The following is a 13,855-nucleotide window of genomic DNA, read 5'->3' on the forward strand; positions in this document are numbered from 1 at the left end:
GATAAGCTCACCCCCATGCAGATCCCAAAATGCCGGATTCACCTGGCACTGCCCTGTGCTCGCTGCCACCACTGAGCCCCGTGTGCTCCATCCAAATTTTATTCGGGAATTGCAGGCCTCAAAGTCCCCAAAGTGTCAGGGGACGTGGGGGGGTCGAGTCAGAAATGAGGTGAAGGGAGGAGAAAAGGTGATGCCAGAACTCCTGGGATAGCCAGGTGGGCTGGGACACCTCGGCATGTCCCCAGAGGGAAAGACAACTTGGCTTAGGGAAGGGGAGGGCTTGGGGTTGGTGCTGTGGCGCTGGGACGGGGGCAGGGCTGGTTCATCCTCCGTGGGTCCTGGGGTCCCCTCTGCTCCAGGCAGAGGCGGCTCCGCGGTGTTGGGGATGTGCAGGGCAGGGATGGCCGGAGTTAATCCTTGTGGTTTTTGGTGAGGAACTGGGTTGAAGCCACGGGGTGGCCCAGATCAAAATCCTCCACGAAGTCCTTCAAGTCCCAGGTGCCTGGGGAGAGAGGAAAAGGGGGTGAGCAGGGCTGCAGGAGGGCTGGAGAGGGGAGCAGCCCCGTGCAGCTGCTGCTCTGCCCCAAACCACATCCTGCACACCCCAGGAGGCCCCGGGGACAACGGGGAGTCACGGGGAGCCCAGCTCTGAGCATCCCGGGGTACGAGGGGTTGGCCCCTCTCCTGTCCACGACCTTTCGAACAAACCTTCCTACGGCTTCCTCCGAGCCCACCCTGGGGGTGGCCTGGCTGGAAATCCCCTTGGGGGTGTCACAGGAGATTCCCCGTCCCCCTCACTGGCGTTCACTGAGCTGCTGCTCCTCAGACGGATGGAGCCAAGGGGGTTCCTCATTCCTGACCCTCCTCCCCTGCCGCCCGCTCTGACCCCGGGCTCCCGCAGATCTGGGGGCAGCTTGTGCTGGATCCAGCTGTGGTTTTCCCCATGTGGGCAGCAGGGAAACCCTCTCCAGGGCGAAGGGCAGGAGGGATTCCCTCATATCGGACCCCTGTGGTGGCAGAAATCCCCCTGTGCCCTGCCAGGGCCGGGCACCGAGCCCGGGTGCGGCTGGAGCCTCCTGCTCTGAGCAGAGGGGCTTTCCCTGGCACCCAAACCGCTCCCGCTGCCCCTCCTTGTGGGCCGCCGGGGAAAGGGGCCCGCTGTTTATCTGAAACCTGTCCTCTTCTCTTCCTGGCTGCTCTTTAATGTCACGAGGCAGCCTGGCAGCCTTTATCTGCTGTCACATCTCAGCCCCGACCGGAGCGCAGCGTCCCCTTTGCTCTTGCAAAAAGTGCTGAGCAAAAGCTGAGCTGCTGCATCACCTCCGTGGGGTGGTGATGGCTCGGTGAGCTCCCACCTGCTCCCCACCTCGGGCTCTGAGCTCCAAAAACAGCTCTGGAGATTCTCGTGGTGACTGCACCGCCGCCCTGTGACCTCCCGGATCTGCGGCAGGCCGTGGCTGGGATGCTCCGGGATGCTCAGAAGGACCCTGCATCCCACATTCCAGCTGGGATGAGATGCTGGAACGCACCAGGCTGCTGCTGGAGAGTGCCAGGTGTCCCCTGCTCACCCTCTGAGGACCCAAACCAAGCTGAGGGTGAGGACAGCCCCGGCGTCCTGCACTGAGGTCCCCACCAGCCGGGACACAGAGCCACGAGCGCCTCCCTCCATCCCCAAATTCCACCTTGGCTTGGCAGCAAGGGCAGCTCCTCACTCCGGGGTCTCAGCCCAGCCCCCTCAGCGCTGGGGGTCCCACTGAAGGTGGCGCCAGGGGAAGGAGCCTCGGGGGGCCGCGCCTGCAGCTTTCGCCGGGTGCTTTCATCCGGAGGGTTTCAAAGCGCAGGGAAAAGCCCGCGGGAGAGCAGCCTGTGCCATTCGGGAGCAGGGCGAGAGCGAGACGCGGCACCCCCCCGACTCCCAGGGATGCCGGAGCTGTCACTGATGCTCGCGGAGCCCCCGGAGAGGCGCGGATGAAAGGAGCCGGGGGAGGCAGAGCCTCTGCGGGGCTGCAGGAGCCGGCCCCGGCCCTCGCCCCGAGTGTGGGGCCGGGGTTTTTCCTGACCTACTTTCCTACCTGCCCTGGCACCGGTTGTGCCCGGCCCGTCGGGGTCGGGAAAGCCCCGGGGCAGCCGCGGGTGTGGCAAAGGAGGGGAATCACCCGGGGAGTGCCAAATTTGGGTCCCCCGACACCAAATCCAAGCCCTCGGGGGCATCCCCAAAGCGGGTGTCCCATCCCGGCGTGACCAGCTCCCGGGACAGGGTGACATCCCCGCGCCAAACCATCCCAAATCACCCCGGCTGCCTCCCAGGGCTGGGGACTGTGAGTCACTGGCATCACGGAGCCGGGAAAAGAGCAGGGGGCCAGCCGGGGAGCCGAGGTCGCGGTGCCACCGTCCCCTATCCCTCGCCACAACAATACGGCGTTTCATCCGTGGCTTGGTCCGTTTTCAAGCTCATTTCCCAAAGGATTAAATCATCCCACTCGGCCCTTATCAGCGCACCCGCCGGAGGAAGAGGAGTGCCCGCTGCCACCCACACGTGCGCGGCCGCCTGAGCCCGGAGCGCCCGATGGGGAAACTGAGGCACGAGGCAAGCGCCGGGCTCGGGGCGCTCGGCATCCCTCCGATCCCACAGGTTTCCCAGAGCTGCCCTTGTCTCCTGCCCACCTCCTCCTCTCGGAGGCCGGTCCCCTCCTCCCCCGGCCGTAATTTATCAGCCTCATCAGCGGCAATGTTCTCCTGATGGGAGCCCTGATGCTTCTCTGCCAAGATTAATGATGTCCCAGCGGAGGTGGGCGGGAGGCCGGCAGCTGCTTTGGTCACCATTAAGTGACACCCGGGGACTTGGGCCGACAACCGTGTTCTCCCCGCAGCCCTCGGCCGCCTCCCGTCGCAGCCGCAGCCTTGCCCTCCCCGCCGGGGCCCAGCCCAACCCGATTTTCCAGCTGGGTGGATCGGATCGGAGGCGCACAAGGTCGGCTCATGAGTCAATGCCGCGGCCCCGATCCGGAGCTGGCCCAGGGGCTCATCCCTGGCCCTGCTCCGCAAAGGATTCGCTGATTCCCGGAGACAAAATTTCTGTGAGGAAAAAAAAAAAAAAAATCCATTCCCTGGTGCCAAACACCTTCCCAGGGCAGGAGGGGCTTTGGGAATGCCGGAGCTGATGGGCAAAGGTGGAAGCGGAGCGATGAACTCAGGTGTGACTAAACCTCAAGATTTTGGGCTGATTAAAGATCCCCCTCGATGAAAGCTGTGGGGGGAACTTTAATTCCCCAGCCCCACGGCCGGGGGCTGGCGGGGGCCTGAATTCCCCCGGCTGAGGGATTTCCCGTGGATCGAGAGCCTGCCGCGGCTGCTGCCGCCTCGGGACGCGACGGCGGCTGGGACATTTCACAGACCACAAATCATTATCTTGCATCTCGCTAAAACACAACCACGGCTTCTAACACTCCTCGCTGCGAGGGAAGTGCAGCGAGTGGCAGGAAGAGCCGTGGGGACACCCCAAATGTCCCCACCTTCGGTCCTGAGCCGGGACGGAGCTGGTGCTCAGTGACAATTTAGTGGCACGGCCAAAAACTGAAGTGAATCAGACCCCAAAGGAGAAACTGAGGCTCTGAGTTATTTGCCCGAGGTCACACCGAGCTGGCTGGTGCTGGGATTGATCAGAAACACTCACGGGGAAGGATCAGGGCGGGTTTTTTTTTTTCCTGATGAAATAAGATTTTTGCTCAAGAGCCGCCCTGGAGAAACACCTCGGCCGTAAATAACTGTTTTCCACATTGCCACGAGTGACAGGGGGACGCGTCCAGGTCCCGCAGGCCTTCCAGCACCCGACCTGTGCCCGTCAGTGCCATCCCAACGGGGACACCCCCACGGCAGGGTGGCACCGGAGCCACCCTGGAAATGTCCCCGCTCCCTGTGAGCTGCTGGCGTGGCAAAGCCAGGCGAGGAGGGAGAAGAAACAGGGATTTGTTTTCCACGCTCGCCGTTGCCCCTCGCGTTTTGAATTCCCAGGGATCTTTTCCAGGAGCAGGGACAGGCGACGCGGGCAGGTCCTGGTTTAGTGCCCTCTTCTGGAGGCTCCGGCCGAGCTCCTGCCATCCCGCCTGGCATTGTCACCTTCCCCGGCTCGGCCACGCTTGGTCCGGGACCTGGCCCGGCCTGCCCCCGAAACACATCCCGGTCAGGAGGGGATTTATCTGGGAGCTGAGCGGAAACGCTCCGGGGCCCCAGGGAGGGATGCCCGGCACAGGGATGCAGCACTGGAGGCCGGACACATCCCGAGGCTGGGATGGGCCTGCTCCACTCCCCGTGCCCGGTCAGGACATGTCCCTGTCCAGGGTTGGAGATGATGGGTGCCCCATCCTTGGTGAGACAGAGGTGTCGCTGCCACCAGATGTAGGACAGAGTAAAAACAGCGAGAAGGGGTTCATTTCAGGCCAAGGGAGGTGGGAATTTCTGAGCAAGGATGTGAACTGTGCCTCTGGCATCGCCGGGAGAACCTGCATCGCTTCTGCTGCAGGAGAGGAGCAAGGCAGAGCCCGAGCTGGGTTCTCATCCGCGATCCTTTGGGATTGGGGTCACCCCCTCCTTGTTCCCACCTTCTGCCAAAGGTGTCTGCTCCTCTCCCCGGTGTGCTGTCTTTGCTGGATGCACCAGCAGATCCACCAGCGTTCGTCCCACTGCCTTGGGCACGGATTTATTTAAAACCCTTGAGACACTGAAATCTGATCCTTTGGCTGCTTTTTGGGCTCGTTCCCTGGGAATAACGATTATGGGCTGTCGGTGTCTCAATCCAGCAGCATCCCCCGGCCAGGCCAAGGACGTGATGCAGCAGTGAAATGGTTAAAAATAACCTTCAACTAACCCTTTAAACACGAGCCTCTGCCAGAGCCCCGCAGCTGCCTGACAAACGATGCTCAGACATTGGATGTTGCGGAAAAATATCCAAAATATCCGCTGGGTCTTTCCCAGGAAGCGCAGGAAGGGCTGGGAAACACAGATGGGCCGGGGCCGGCGCCAGCTGGGGAATGCCCGGCCACCCCACGCCTTGGGGACAGCGGGGTGGGGGGGACATTTCCCAGGGGTGACATTTGCGGGGCTGGAGCCGCACGTCCCGCTAATAAGAGGATTTCTCTGGAGAAAGCTCCTTGGGGGGCGTCTGTGTCCCTTCCCAGCTCCGGGATGCTGCGGTGGCAATGTGGGGACAACACGGAGCCCTCTCCTCCGAGCGGGAACGAGGAGCTGGCTCCGCTGGCAGGGGGGAGACTTCAGCGGCGTCATTAAGAAGCGGAGCTAATGAGCCAGAAAACAAAGGCAAGGGCAGGGAGAACCTGCAGGGGGACTCGTGGCAGCCTCATCCCGCTCTGGCCATGGGATGAGCACCAGGGCTCCATGCCCGGCGGGAGCTCAGGGGCTGTCCCAGAGCCCCCAGAGCCAGCCCCGCACTGCGGGCCGCGCTCTGTGGCTTACCAGGAGCGGGGTGAGTCAGGCAGAGCAGCCCAGACGCACCGACCTGACCTGCCCGTCGAGCCCTGCTCATGTGGTCCCAGCTGGGAAAGTTTTGAAATTTCCCTTGTGGAGGCCCGAGCTCCAGGGAGCAGCGCCCGCTTGGCACCGCGCGGGATGGAGCCGTGCCCACCCCGGCTCCCGCAGGCTGCCCCGTGCCCCACGATGGAGCAGCACGGACAATACCCCGGCCGTCTCGGGGGTCTTGGCTGCTCCATCCCATCCGTGGAAGATTTTGGGAGGAGTCGTGGAGCTGGGAGTTGGCGGGCGTTGTGTCAGCGCGGTTTGAGCAATCCCTTGCTAAACCTTCTCCGCGCGGCTGATCCTTATCCGCCCGCTCCGAGGTGCCGGTGATGCAACTCCCTCGGCTGGGGCTGGGGGGGATGTGCCAGCAAGGGCTGCATTTCACAGCCCACATCTCTCCCTGCTTCCGATCCCGCTAGCCGGGCCGTTACCAGACTTTTCCCAAGGGTTTCTGGCAGCCTGGCAAGGAGCTGACACCTCACCCACGTCCCCTGTAAGGATCCCTTTGCACCCGGCGAGCGTCCCCAGCCTGCCCGAGCAGGCGGCATTATCCATAGCCCCGGGAAAGCCCCTCGGGGCCGGGATCGAGGGCACGGCGGGTCCTTACCCAGCGATTTCTTGTCCTCGGGGCTCAGGGCGATGGTTTTGTGCTCTGGCTGCCGGTACAGGCGGAACTGGTAGCGGTGGTAGCCGCTGTAGCGCGGGGGCTTGGGCTGGCTGTAATCTGGGATGCGGAAGAGAAGGGCTGAGCATCCCCCTGAGCCAAAATTCCCACCAGAACCAGTTGTCCATCACCCTCCTCCAGGTCGGGATCAGCTCTCCCACCCAGCTCCCTGCACTGTGAGCCCTCCACGGATCAGCTCAGGTGTTCCACGGGCAGAGCAGCACCAAAAGAGCCCTTCACCACGCCCTGGAGCACCCTGACCTCTCCTCCAGGCAGGGGATGTGACCCTGAGACCCCCCAGCCCCCCACCAGGGCACGGCCAGCACCCCTTGGGCTGCCCCAGGGGGGTCCTGGGCCCCACACTGTGCTCCAGGTGGGAGGGAGTGCTGCACAGCTGCCCAGATGTGGGGCCTGCAGCTGGCTCAGGGCATGTCCAGCTGCTGAGGACAGAGAGGGAAAGGGACATCCATGGGAGAAACAGCACCCCCAATGCACAGCACAGCCACTCCAGCAGGGACAGGAGGATGTGACACAAGGGGACAAGAAGCTGAAGCTCCTCCAGGACTCAGTCACCTGCAGCCAGGTGAGCCCCCAGCTCCTCCCCCCTGAGGTGTCACCTCATCGAGCCCCGTCTTGGCCCATTTTGAACTGAAAGTCTTTGTTCCTGCAACATCACAGGAGTTGTTGGGATTCACCCGCTTTTATCTTGTGTTTTCCTCTTGGGTTTTATCCATCCCCCCTCTTTTTGCACTGGTTTGGAGCCTTTCCAACTGCTGGGGAGTCTTTAAACCACTTTTGCCTCTAGAAAAAGTAAGAGAAAAAGTGGCTCCTGTTTCAGACAGCGCCCGGCTGTGCCCTGGGGAGCTCCTCGTGTCCCCCTCCCTCGTGTCCTGGTGTGCCCACCCCAGGCAGCACTGCCACCCCCTCATCCCGGCTGGCTGAGACCACATCCCCTCATTCGGGGTCTGCACTCACCTGTCAGGACCTTCCCTTTGATCTTCCCAACCCTCAGATCCGAACCCTGAAAGGACAAAAAGAGGGAGGTTTGGTGAAACTGGGATCCTCAGGAGAAACCCTTGGGGGGATGGACCCTTCCTGCCCCCCCAGCTGTGCCCACTTGTCCCCAGGAATTCCTTCTCCAACATTTTGTGTGTTTTCCTTGTAAAGATCATCCTCTCGTCTTTTCCTTGTAAAGATCGTTTTCTCCAGGGTGGGTGGGAAGGAGCATGATGGGGTTTATCCTTTGGGATTTTGGCTGTTGGAGATTTAGAGGCTCGATCCGCAATGCCCTGGCACACGGGTGACACCGCTGTCACCTGCACACAGAGGTTGTGAATGGTCTGGAGATCCACACCAGAGATCCAGGCTGTGGCACACTGGGAAAGCCACAATAATTCCATTAAAAGCCTCAGTGCTGCTCGGCACACCGGTATTTGGGAGAGCTGGCCCATTCCAGGTGGGATTGTGGTGATTTCCACCAGCATTCCCATGAGAGATTTTTGGCTTTGCTCTCAACAGAAACTCCTGCTCGCAGAGCGAGTCCCGCTGGAGGTTTGGCTCCCCGTCCCCGTCCTGGGATTCTTCCCGGGGGCAAGGAACCTTTTCTGGGACACCGAGCATCCTGTGGGACTGGGTGCATGACAAAGGGACAACAAGAGGAGCCGCATCCACATCCCGGCCCCGCACATCCCACCTCACCCTTGACCTGCTGTGCTATTCCCGGCCATTCCCAACCTCCCGGCGCTCGTAAATCCTTTCCTACGGCACCCGTTATTCCAGTCCTGCCCACACACGCTCTGCTGCCAGGGCTCCTCCGTCCTAACCTGCCCTGGGAGTTATTATCCCGAAAAAAAAAAAAAAAACAACAACCAGAAAGATGTCTCAGATAACTCCCAGCAAAAGTGCACGTGGGGAACGGGGTTCTGCGCCTCGGCTCCCCGCGATCAAAGCTTCCCTTTCCCTCCAAGGGAACGTGCTGTGCACCTGAGTCACGGCCGGTGACAGCCTCCTGCCAGCTGCCCCTGGCACCCCAAAGGTCCCCAGGGAGCCAAGAGGCCGCTCCGATCCTCGCATATCGGCTGGCTCGCCGCTTCGGCAGCCGCAGCCGCCAATAGCCCGGTGCCGGGGAGCTGCTGAGTGAGGATTCGGGCAGGTTCGGGATCACGGCGGGAAGGGAAGGAGCAGAGCGGGATGTGAGGGGAGAAGCGCCTGGGGGGGACACGCGGGGCCGCGGGGCTGCCGTGGCCTTGCCCAGATGTGCACACCCGCGCCATCCAGATGTGCACCGCCAGCCCACCCGCAGGGATGTGCACATGTGCCCGAGCCCTCCAGCTGTGCCTGCTCCCCTGGCTGTGCCGCTGCCGGCGGGGGCTGGGGGCGTGGGGGGAAGATCCCGAGCCCATCCCGAGCTCATCCCGAGCCCATCCCGAGCTCATCCCGAGCCCATCCCGAGCCCATCCCGAGCCCGCCGTGCGGCCGGGCCCGCTGCCAGCCCCGGCTCTTCAAAGGCAGGGACTGCGGCTTTCTCTCTGCTCCTGGCAGCACCGCTCCCGTGCGGGGACCGCGCTGCTATTCCTGGCTTTGCCAGGGGCTTCTCGGGACAGGCCGGGCCTCCTCCCTGCATCCCTGCCCGCTCATGTGGGCTGCCGTGCTCGCCCCGAGATGCTGCGGGTTCCTCGCTAGCCCCGGGCATGGGAGAGTCAAAGGATAAAGCTCCTTTTTAAGAGGCGAGGACAGGAAGAGGGCGGGAGGGAGAAAGTCGGGAATGAGCCTTTTTTTTTTTTTTTTTTTTTTTTTGATAGTAAACAGCGATCCTGGGAGCAAGGAGCAAGCTCTGGGCTCGGCTGCCGGGATACGGGAGGGATTGGAGAGGTGGGGTGTGACGGCCTGTGACATTTTCTCCTTGTTTTTTTCGCTCAGGCCGTGGTTTGTAGGAGGGACAACCCCCCTCGCAGCCCCTTTCCCCTTCGCTGACACGCCGGTGAGGGCGAGGGGAGCATCACACTCCGGCAGCTCCCGAAGATCCCTGCCACGAGCCGAGCTAATGGACACTGATGAGCCGCCGCGTTTATTAATGCCCTTTCATGAGAGCATTAATAGTTCCTAATGACACCATTTGAGCTTCCCAGCCTTTTATCTCCTTTCTCTCTTTCCCCTGCCGAGGACACGGGTGTAGGAGGTGGAATTAGATATTCCCACCCTCCGGTCTGTGCCGGGTGGTGTCGAGAAGCTGGCGGGGCACGGGATGCTCGTGCAGAGAGAGATCTGGGCAGCCTGAAAAAAAATCTGTGCCACACATTTGGAGCGCCAGGGAGCTCCTCTCGGCGATCCTTTCCTCGGCCAAAGGAGTGGGGGAATTTTATCCCTCTCCTTGCTGGTGCCCCGCAATCTCGCTGCCTGCACGTCGCAGCCGAGGGGGTGTGGGGGGTGAAATAAATAAACAAGCACAAATAAATTAAAGGCAGTGAGTCACCTTGTGTTTTCCTCTTGATCTTTTTGTTTTCTTTTCACCCCCTTCCCTTTCTTCCCCCCTCTCGGGAACGTGTCTGATCCCATCGCAGAGGAGAGGAAAGGGATGGGTGGCGAGCTCTCGCCAGCGATTCGCCCGGGCGCGGACGGAGGGTTATGGAAAGTGGGTGTGGGAATCGACACAATCACTGGCAGGGGACCAGGACAAACAGATGACGGATGGGACCCAGGGAAGTGCAGCCGAGCAGGGCTGGGCTGCTCCTGCCTCGCCGGGAGCGCGTCCCAGGCCGGCCCCGCGGGGCTCAGCCACGAGTGGGGCTGCACCCCACGGCAAGGGGCCGAGGGGCCGGCGTTAAGCAGCGATTAGCCGAGGGGAAAGCGGATCCCAAACAGCCGGGGCTGCTCCTGCGCTGCTCCTCACGAGCACGAATCTGACGGGGCCGAGCGGCTTCAAAGGCGGCCCAGCGGGAGCCCAGATTTGTTCTCCTCAATTCCTGTGATCTTTGGAATGAGGTCGGCAGGAGGAATTGGCTCAGACAGCGCAGGGGAGAGCCCGGGAAGGGCAGAGCCGCTGGGATGGCAACCCAGCTTCCCTGCGAGGCTGCAACGGGGAAGAAAAGGATGAGATGCTCATTGCAGGTGGATCTGCATCTGTTCCACCGTGTCCTTGCAGAGGACAGTGAAGGGTTGGGGGTTTCCTCCTGCCCGTCAAAGCCAGCAGCAGTGGGGAGGAGGACCACTCCTACCCCAGCTCCCTAAAACATCCAGGCTCGTCCCGCTTTCCAACAAAAAAAGCATGTGAGCAAAGAGTCGATCCAAGAGAAACTCTCCCTCCTGTTATCCCCGCGCACAGCGAGGCCAGGAGAGAGCAGGGCAGGGCCCGGCCGGCTCCCAGCACTCCCAAACTCTGGCATTTCTCAGCTCAGCCGCCTTTTTGCACAGCAGCTCCTTTCCAGAGGGATGCTGGGGCCGGATCTGGGGCACGGGATGCTCCCGAGCAGCTCTGGCTCACCCACGCCACCCCGACCCTCTCGCTGCTGGTGCTGCTCCAGCCCACCCTTGCTTCTCCTGTCGCCGTCAAGCCGGGGTTTGGCGCCTCAAGGAGCCTGTCAGCCCCGACCCTGCGAGTCCTTTCATGATGAGAAATGTCACATCCCATTATGCCAGCCGCGCTGTGCCGCTGGATTGTCGCGGGATCTCCGTCGGGGAAGAGGAAAAAATAGGAAGGAACACAGAAATGGTTTTCGTGGAAGAAGCAGGGTGGAAGAGTCACCCCCAGCCAGGATGGGAAAGGCTTCCTTGGGAAGAGCCTCTCCTGCCTGCTCTATTGCTCCAAAGGGTTCTGAAGCATTCCCAGAGCAGGGAATGACTTAACACAGGGACAAGACCCCGCAGAGTTGGATCCCATCACACCCTAAATCCAGAGGAACCTCCTCTTCCTGCTGGAACCAGCGCAACTTTCCCAAGCCCAGACCTTCTCCTCAGCCTCCTGCTCTGGTGCTTCCCCACAGCTCCAGTTCCTGGATCCCAGGATGACTCAGGGCCCTCGCTCTGTGCTCGGAGGCAGTTTCGCTCTCCGGGCACAGCTGGAGACGTGGCCAGGCCACCCCGGGCCTGAGGCAGGAATGATTCCCAGAATTTCCCTGCTCCACGCTTCCCACCCGGATCCTCACTGCCCAGACACTTTGCCTCCCATGTGTGTGAAGAGCAGGAGTTAATCCTCTCTCCAGAGCTTCCTGCTCCTCTCACAGGCTCCAGGAATGTCCAGCCCCATGTCCCCAAGGAGAGTGAGATCCATGGAATCTCCAGCTGCTGACCCCCTTTCCCAGGGCTCATTATTTTAATTTATTAAATTTTATATTCATGGAATTTCACTGTTCCAAGTGATGTTTGACTTGTTCCCTTGACCTGAAAAAATTGATAAACCACCATTGATCTGAGCCACATTCAGGCAGAAAAAGAGTGGAGAAGATACTTTTCCTTCTACAGAGAACTTATTTTCAGGGCAGATCCAGAACCTGAGGAAAGCTAAACCTGGGTGGGCTGGAATCTCACAGCTGATGGATTTGTCTGGTTGGGGACTGACACAACCACAAGCACCAAAACTGGGTGATTTTTAACCCCAAAATCATTCCAGGACACCTGGTTCCAGTAGGCACTGACCAACACTGACTGCACAACCTCATCCCAAAAAGTTCTCCGAGGCTCATCAGAACTCCTGGGAAATATTGCTGAGAGCCCCCATGAGCAGAAGTTGGAGCAGGCCCAGGATGTCACTGCTCCAACACGGATCTGAAGAGCCTCTCCCACTTTTCCAGGGTCTGAACTCCAAGGATTCACCCCTCCAGCCTTTAGGATCCTTAGGCAGCTCTTGGCACAGCCAGGACATTTTTCTAGCTCACGTTAAATGGGGAAGGCGACCATAAAAATATATTAAAAAATAAATATCGGGCACGGTCGTAATTTAAATGCAGCTTTGTCTGATCCACCCTAACGCCGCAGGGGAGGACGTGCCACGGGTTATTAACTGAGCAAAATAAACATAAATCACCTCCGTGCCTGGCTCTTTGCGAGGTTTTGGTGTTTTGTTTTTTTTATATCTAGAAATAAAATCGTGCACTCCATAACCCAAACCTGCTCCCGGCAGCCTGAGGATGGCATTCCCAGCACCAGAATCTCCAGAGAAAGGAGAGATTCTGCAAGAGGGAGGCTCTGCTGGGTGGATTTCCAGCGAGAGACGCTCCGTGCCCGGCTCAGGCATTGCTGGCACGGCTGATGTGCCCATCTGCACCTTTCCTAAGGATGTAGGTGAGGGGTCCGGGCCAGCGGGGCGGAGGCTCTGATGACACTCGGGACGGTTTTGAAACCTCAGACAAAAAACATTTGTGTTGAAAAAGGAGAGGGATTTTGTTGGGTTGGGGTTTTTTTGTTGTTTTTAAACACCTGTGGGATTGTGGAGGGAGCTGCAGGAGGGGAAGGATGGGATGCAGGATGCTGGGCTGCCGTCCCAAAAGTGGAGATGTGGCTTTGCCAGGACACTCCTGGCGTGGGTTGGAGTGCTGGGAGGCCGATGGCTTTGCCAAGAAATTGCCTGGAGGAGTTTCCCTGCTACCCCTTCCCTCCGCGGCCCCGGCAGGGAAACACCAGGGGTTTGCTGAGGTGAGAAAGTTGAGTAAAGATGGAGGCTGAATAAAATCAAAGTCGAGTAAAATGAAGGCTGAGCAAACCATGGCTGGATAAAACGATGGTGGAACAAAATACAAGTTGGAAAAAAATGAAGGTTGAACAAATGACGGTTGAATAAAACGCAAGTTGAATAAAACGAAGGTTGAACTAACGACGGCTGAATAAAACAATGGTGGAATAAAATTAAACCTGGATAAAATGATGGCTGAACAAACGATGGTTGTGGAGGTGGTGGCGAGGGCTGTTCACTCCCTGCCTGCCGTGCTCTGGACCCTGGGGGATTGGGGGGTGGCTGCACCCCAAAGCCCCGTTTGGGGAGTGTCACAATCCCGTCCTGCACTGTCACATCCCGGCCCCTGGGCCTCCGCTGTAAAGCCGGGATGATAAATGATGGATGCGATTGCTAAGAACAACAGGGATGTTGATAGCAACCCCAGGGGTGTGTTAGGAAGCTGCCTGGATGCCGGGCTAGGCTCTGGCTGCCTTGAACAGCCCCACGGTGTCGCAATTCCGGGCGAGCTCCCGGCGGAGCTGGCTGCTGGATGAATCACCCTGACCCAGTGGCCCGGCCAGCGGAGGGCTGGGCTGGGGTTTGTCCAGCCCAGGATCCGGCCAGGACCCCTCTGGAGCATCCTCCACCTCCTCGGTGGGATGCTGCTCTGCTGGAGTGGTGCTGGAGCAGGAGGATGAGGATGGCTCCGAGGAGAAAGGCGCTTTGTGCCCCTTGCCGTGACGATGGCACTGCTCAAATGCCACTTGTGACACCCATTTTCCCGGACCACGCCTGTGTTTTGTGCCCTGGGTTTTGTCACCAGCCCAGACCTTCCCAGGAGCTCCCCCTGGGTGTCCCTTCATCCCCCCCATGGATCTGGGCTCCCTCGGTGCTCCTGCATCACCCCCAGTTCTGACGGGACATCCCCAAAATGCCCCAAGAACCCCCAAGAAAGGTGAATTACAAGAGGTTCCCACAAAGCCCCTGAGATTCCAGCAGGAGGAACAAGCTTGACC

At 60.2% G+C, this 13,855-nt stretch overlaps 2 protein-coding genes across 3 annotated transcripts in view; both read right to left on the minus strand.

Annotated features, from left to right (window-relative positions):
* LGI3 (leucine rich repeat LGI family member 3) overlaps window positions 1-13,855 on the minus strand; it is a 228,735-nt gene that overhangs the window by 190,636 nt on the left and 24,244 nt on the right.
* The window catches only part of PEBP4 (phosphatidylethanolamine binding protein 4), a 75,903-nt gene continuing 62,131 nt past the window's right edge, over window positions 84-13,855 (minus strand). For both annotated transcript variants that reach the window (XM_066337027.1, XM_066337028.1), the window contains 3 exons: window positions 7,169-7,214; window positions 6,137-6,253; window positions 84-502 (listed from right to left, as the gene is read on the minus strand). In XM_066337027.1, coding sequence (XP_066193124.1) covers window positions 411-502; window positions 6,137-6,253; window positions 7,169-7,214 — 255 coding nt within the window. In that variant the 3' untranslated portion in view covers window positions 84-410. The remainder of the gene's footprint in view (window positions 503-6,136; window positions 6,254-7,168; window positions 7,215-13,855) is intronic.

Source organism: Sylvia atricapilla, chromosome 28, assembly GCF_009819655.1.
Source record: "Sylvia atricapilla isolate bSylAtr1 chromosome 28, bSylAtr1.pri, whole genome shotgun sequence".
Classification (NCBI taxonomy): Eukaryota; Metazoa; Chordata; class Aves; order Passeriformes; family Sylviidae; genus Sylvia; species Sylvia atricapilla.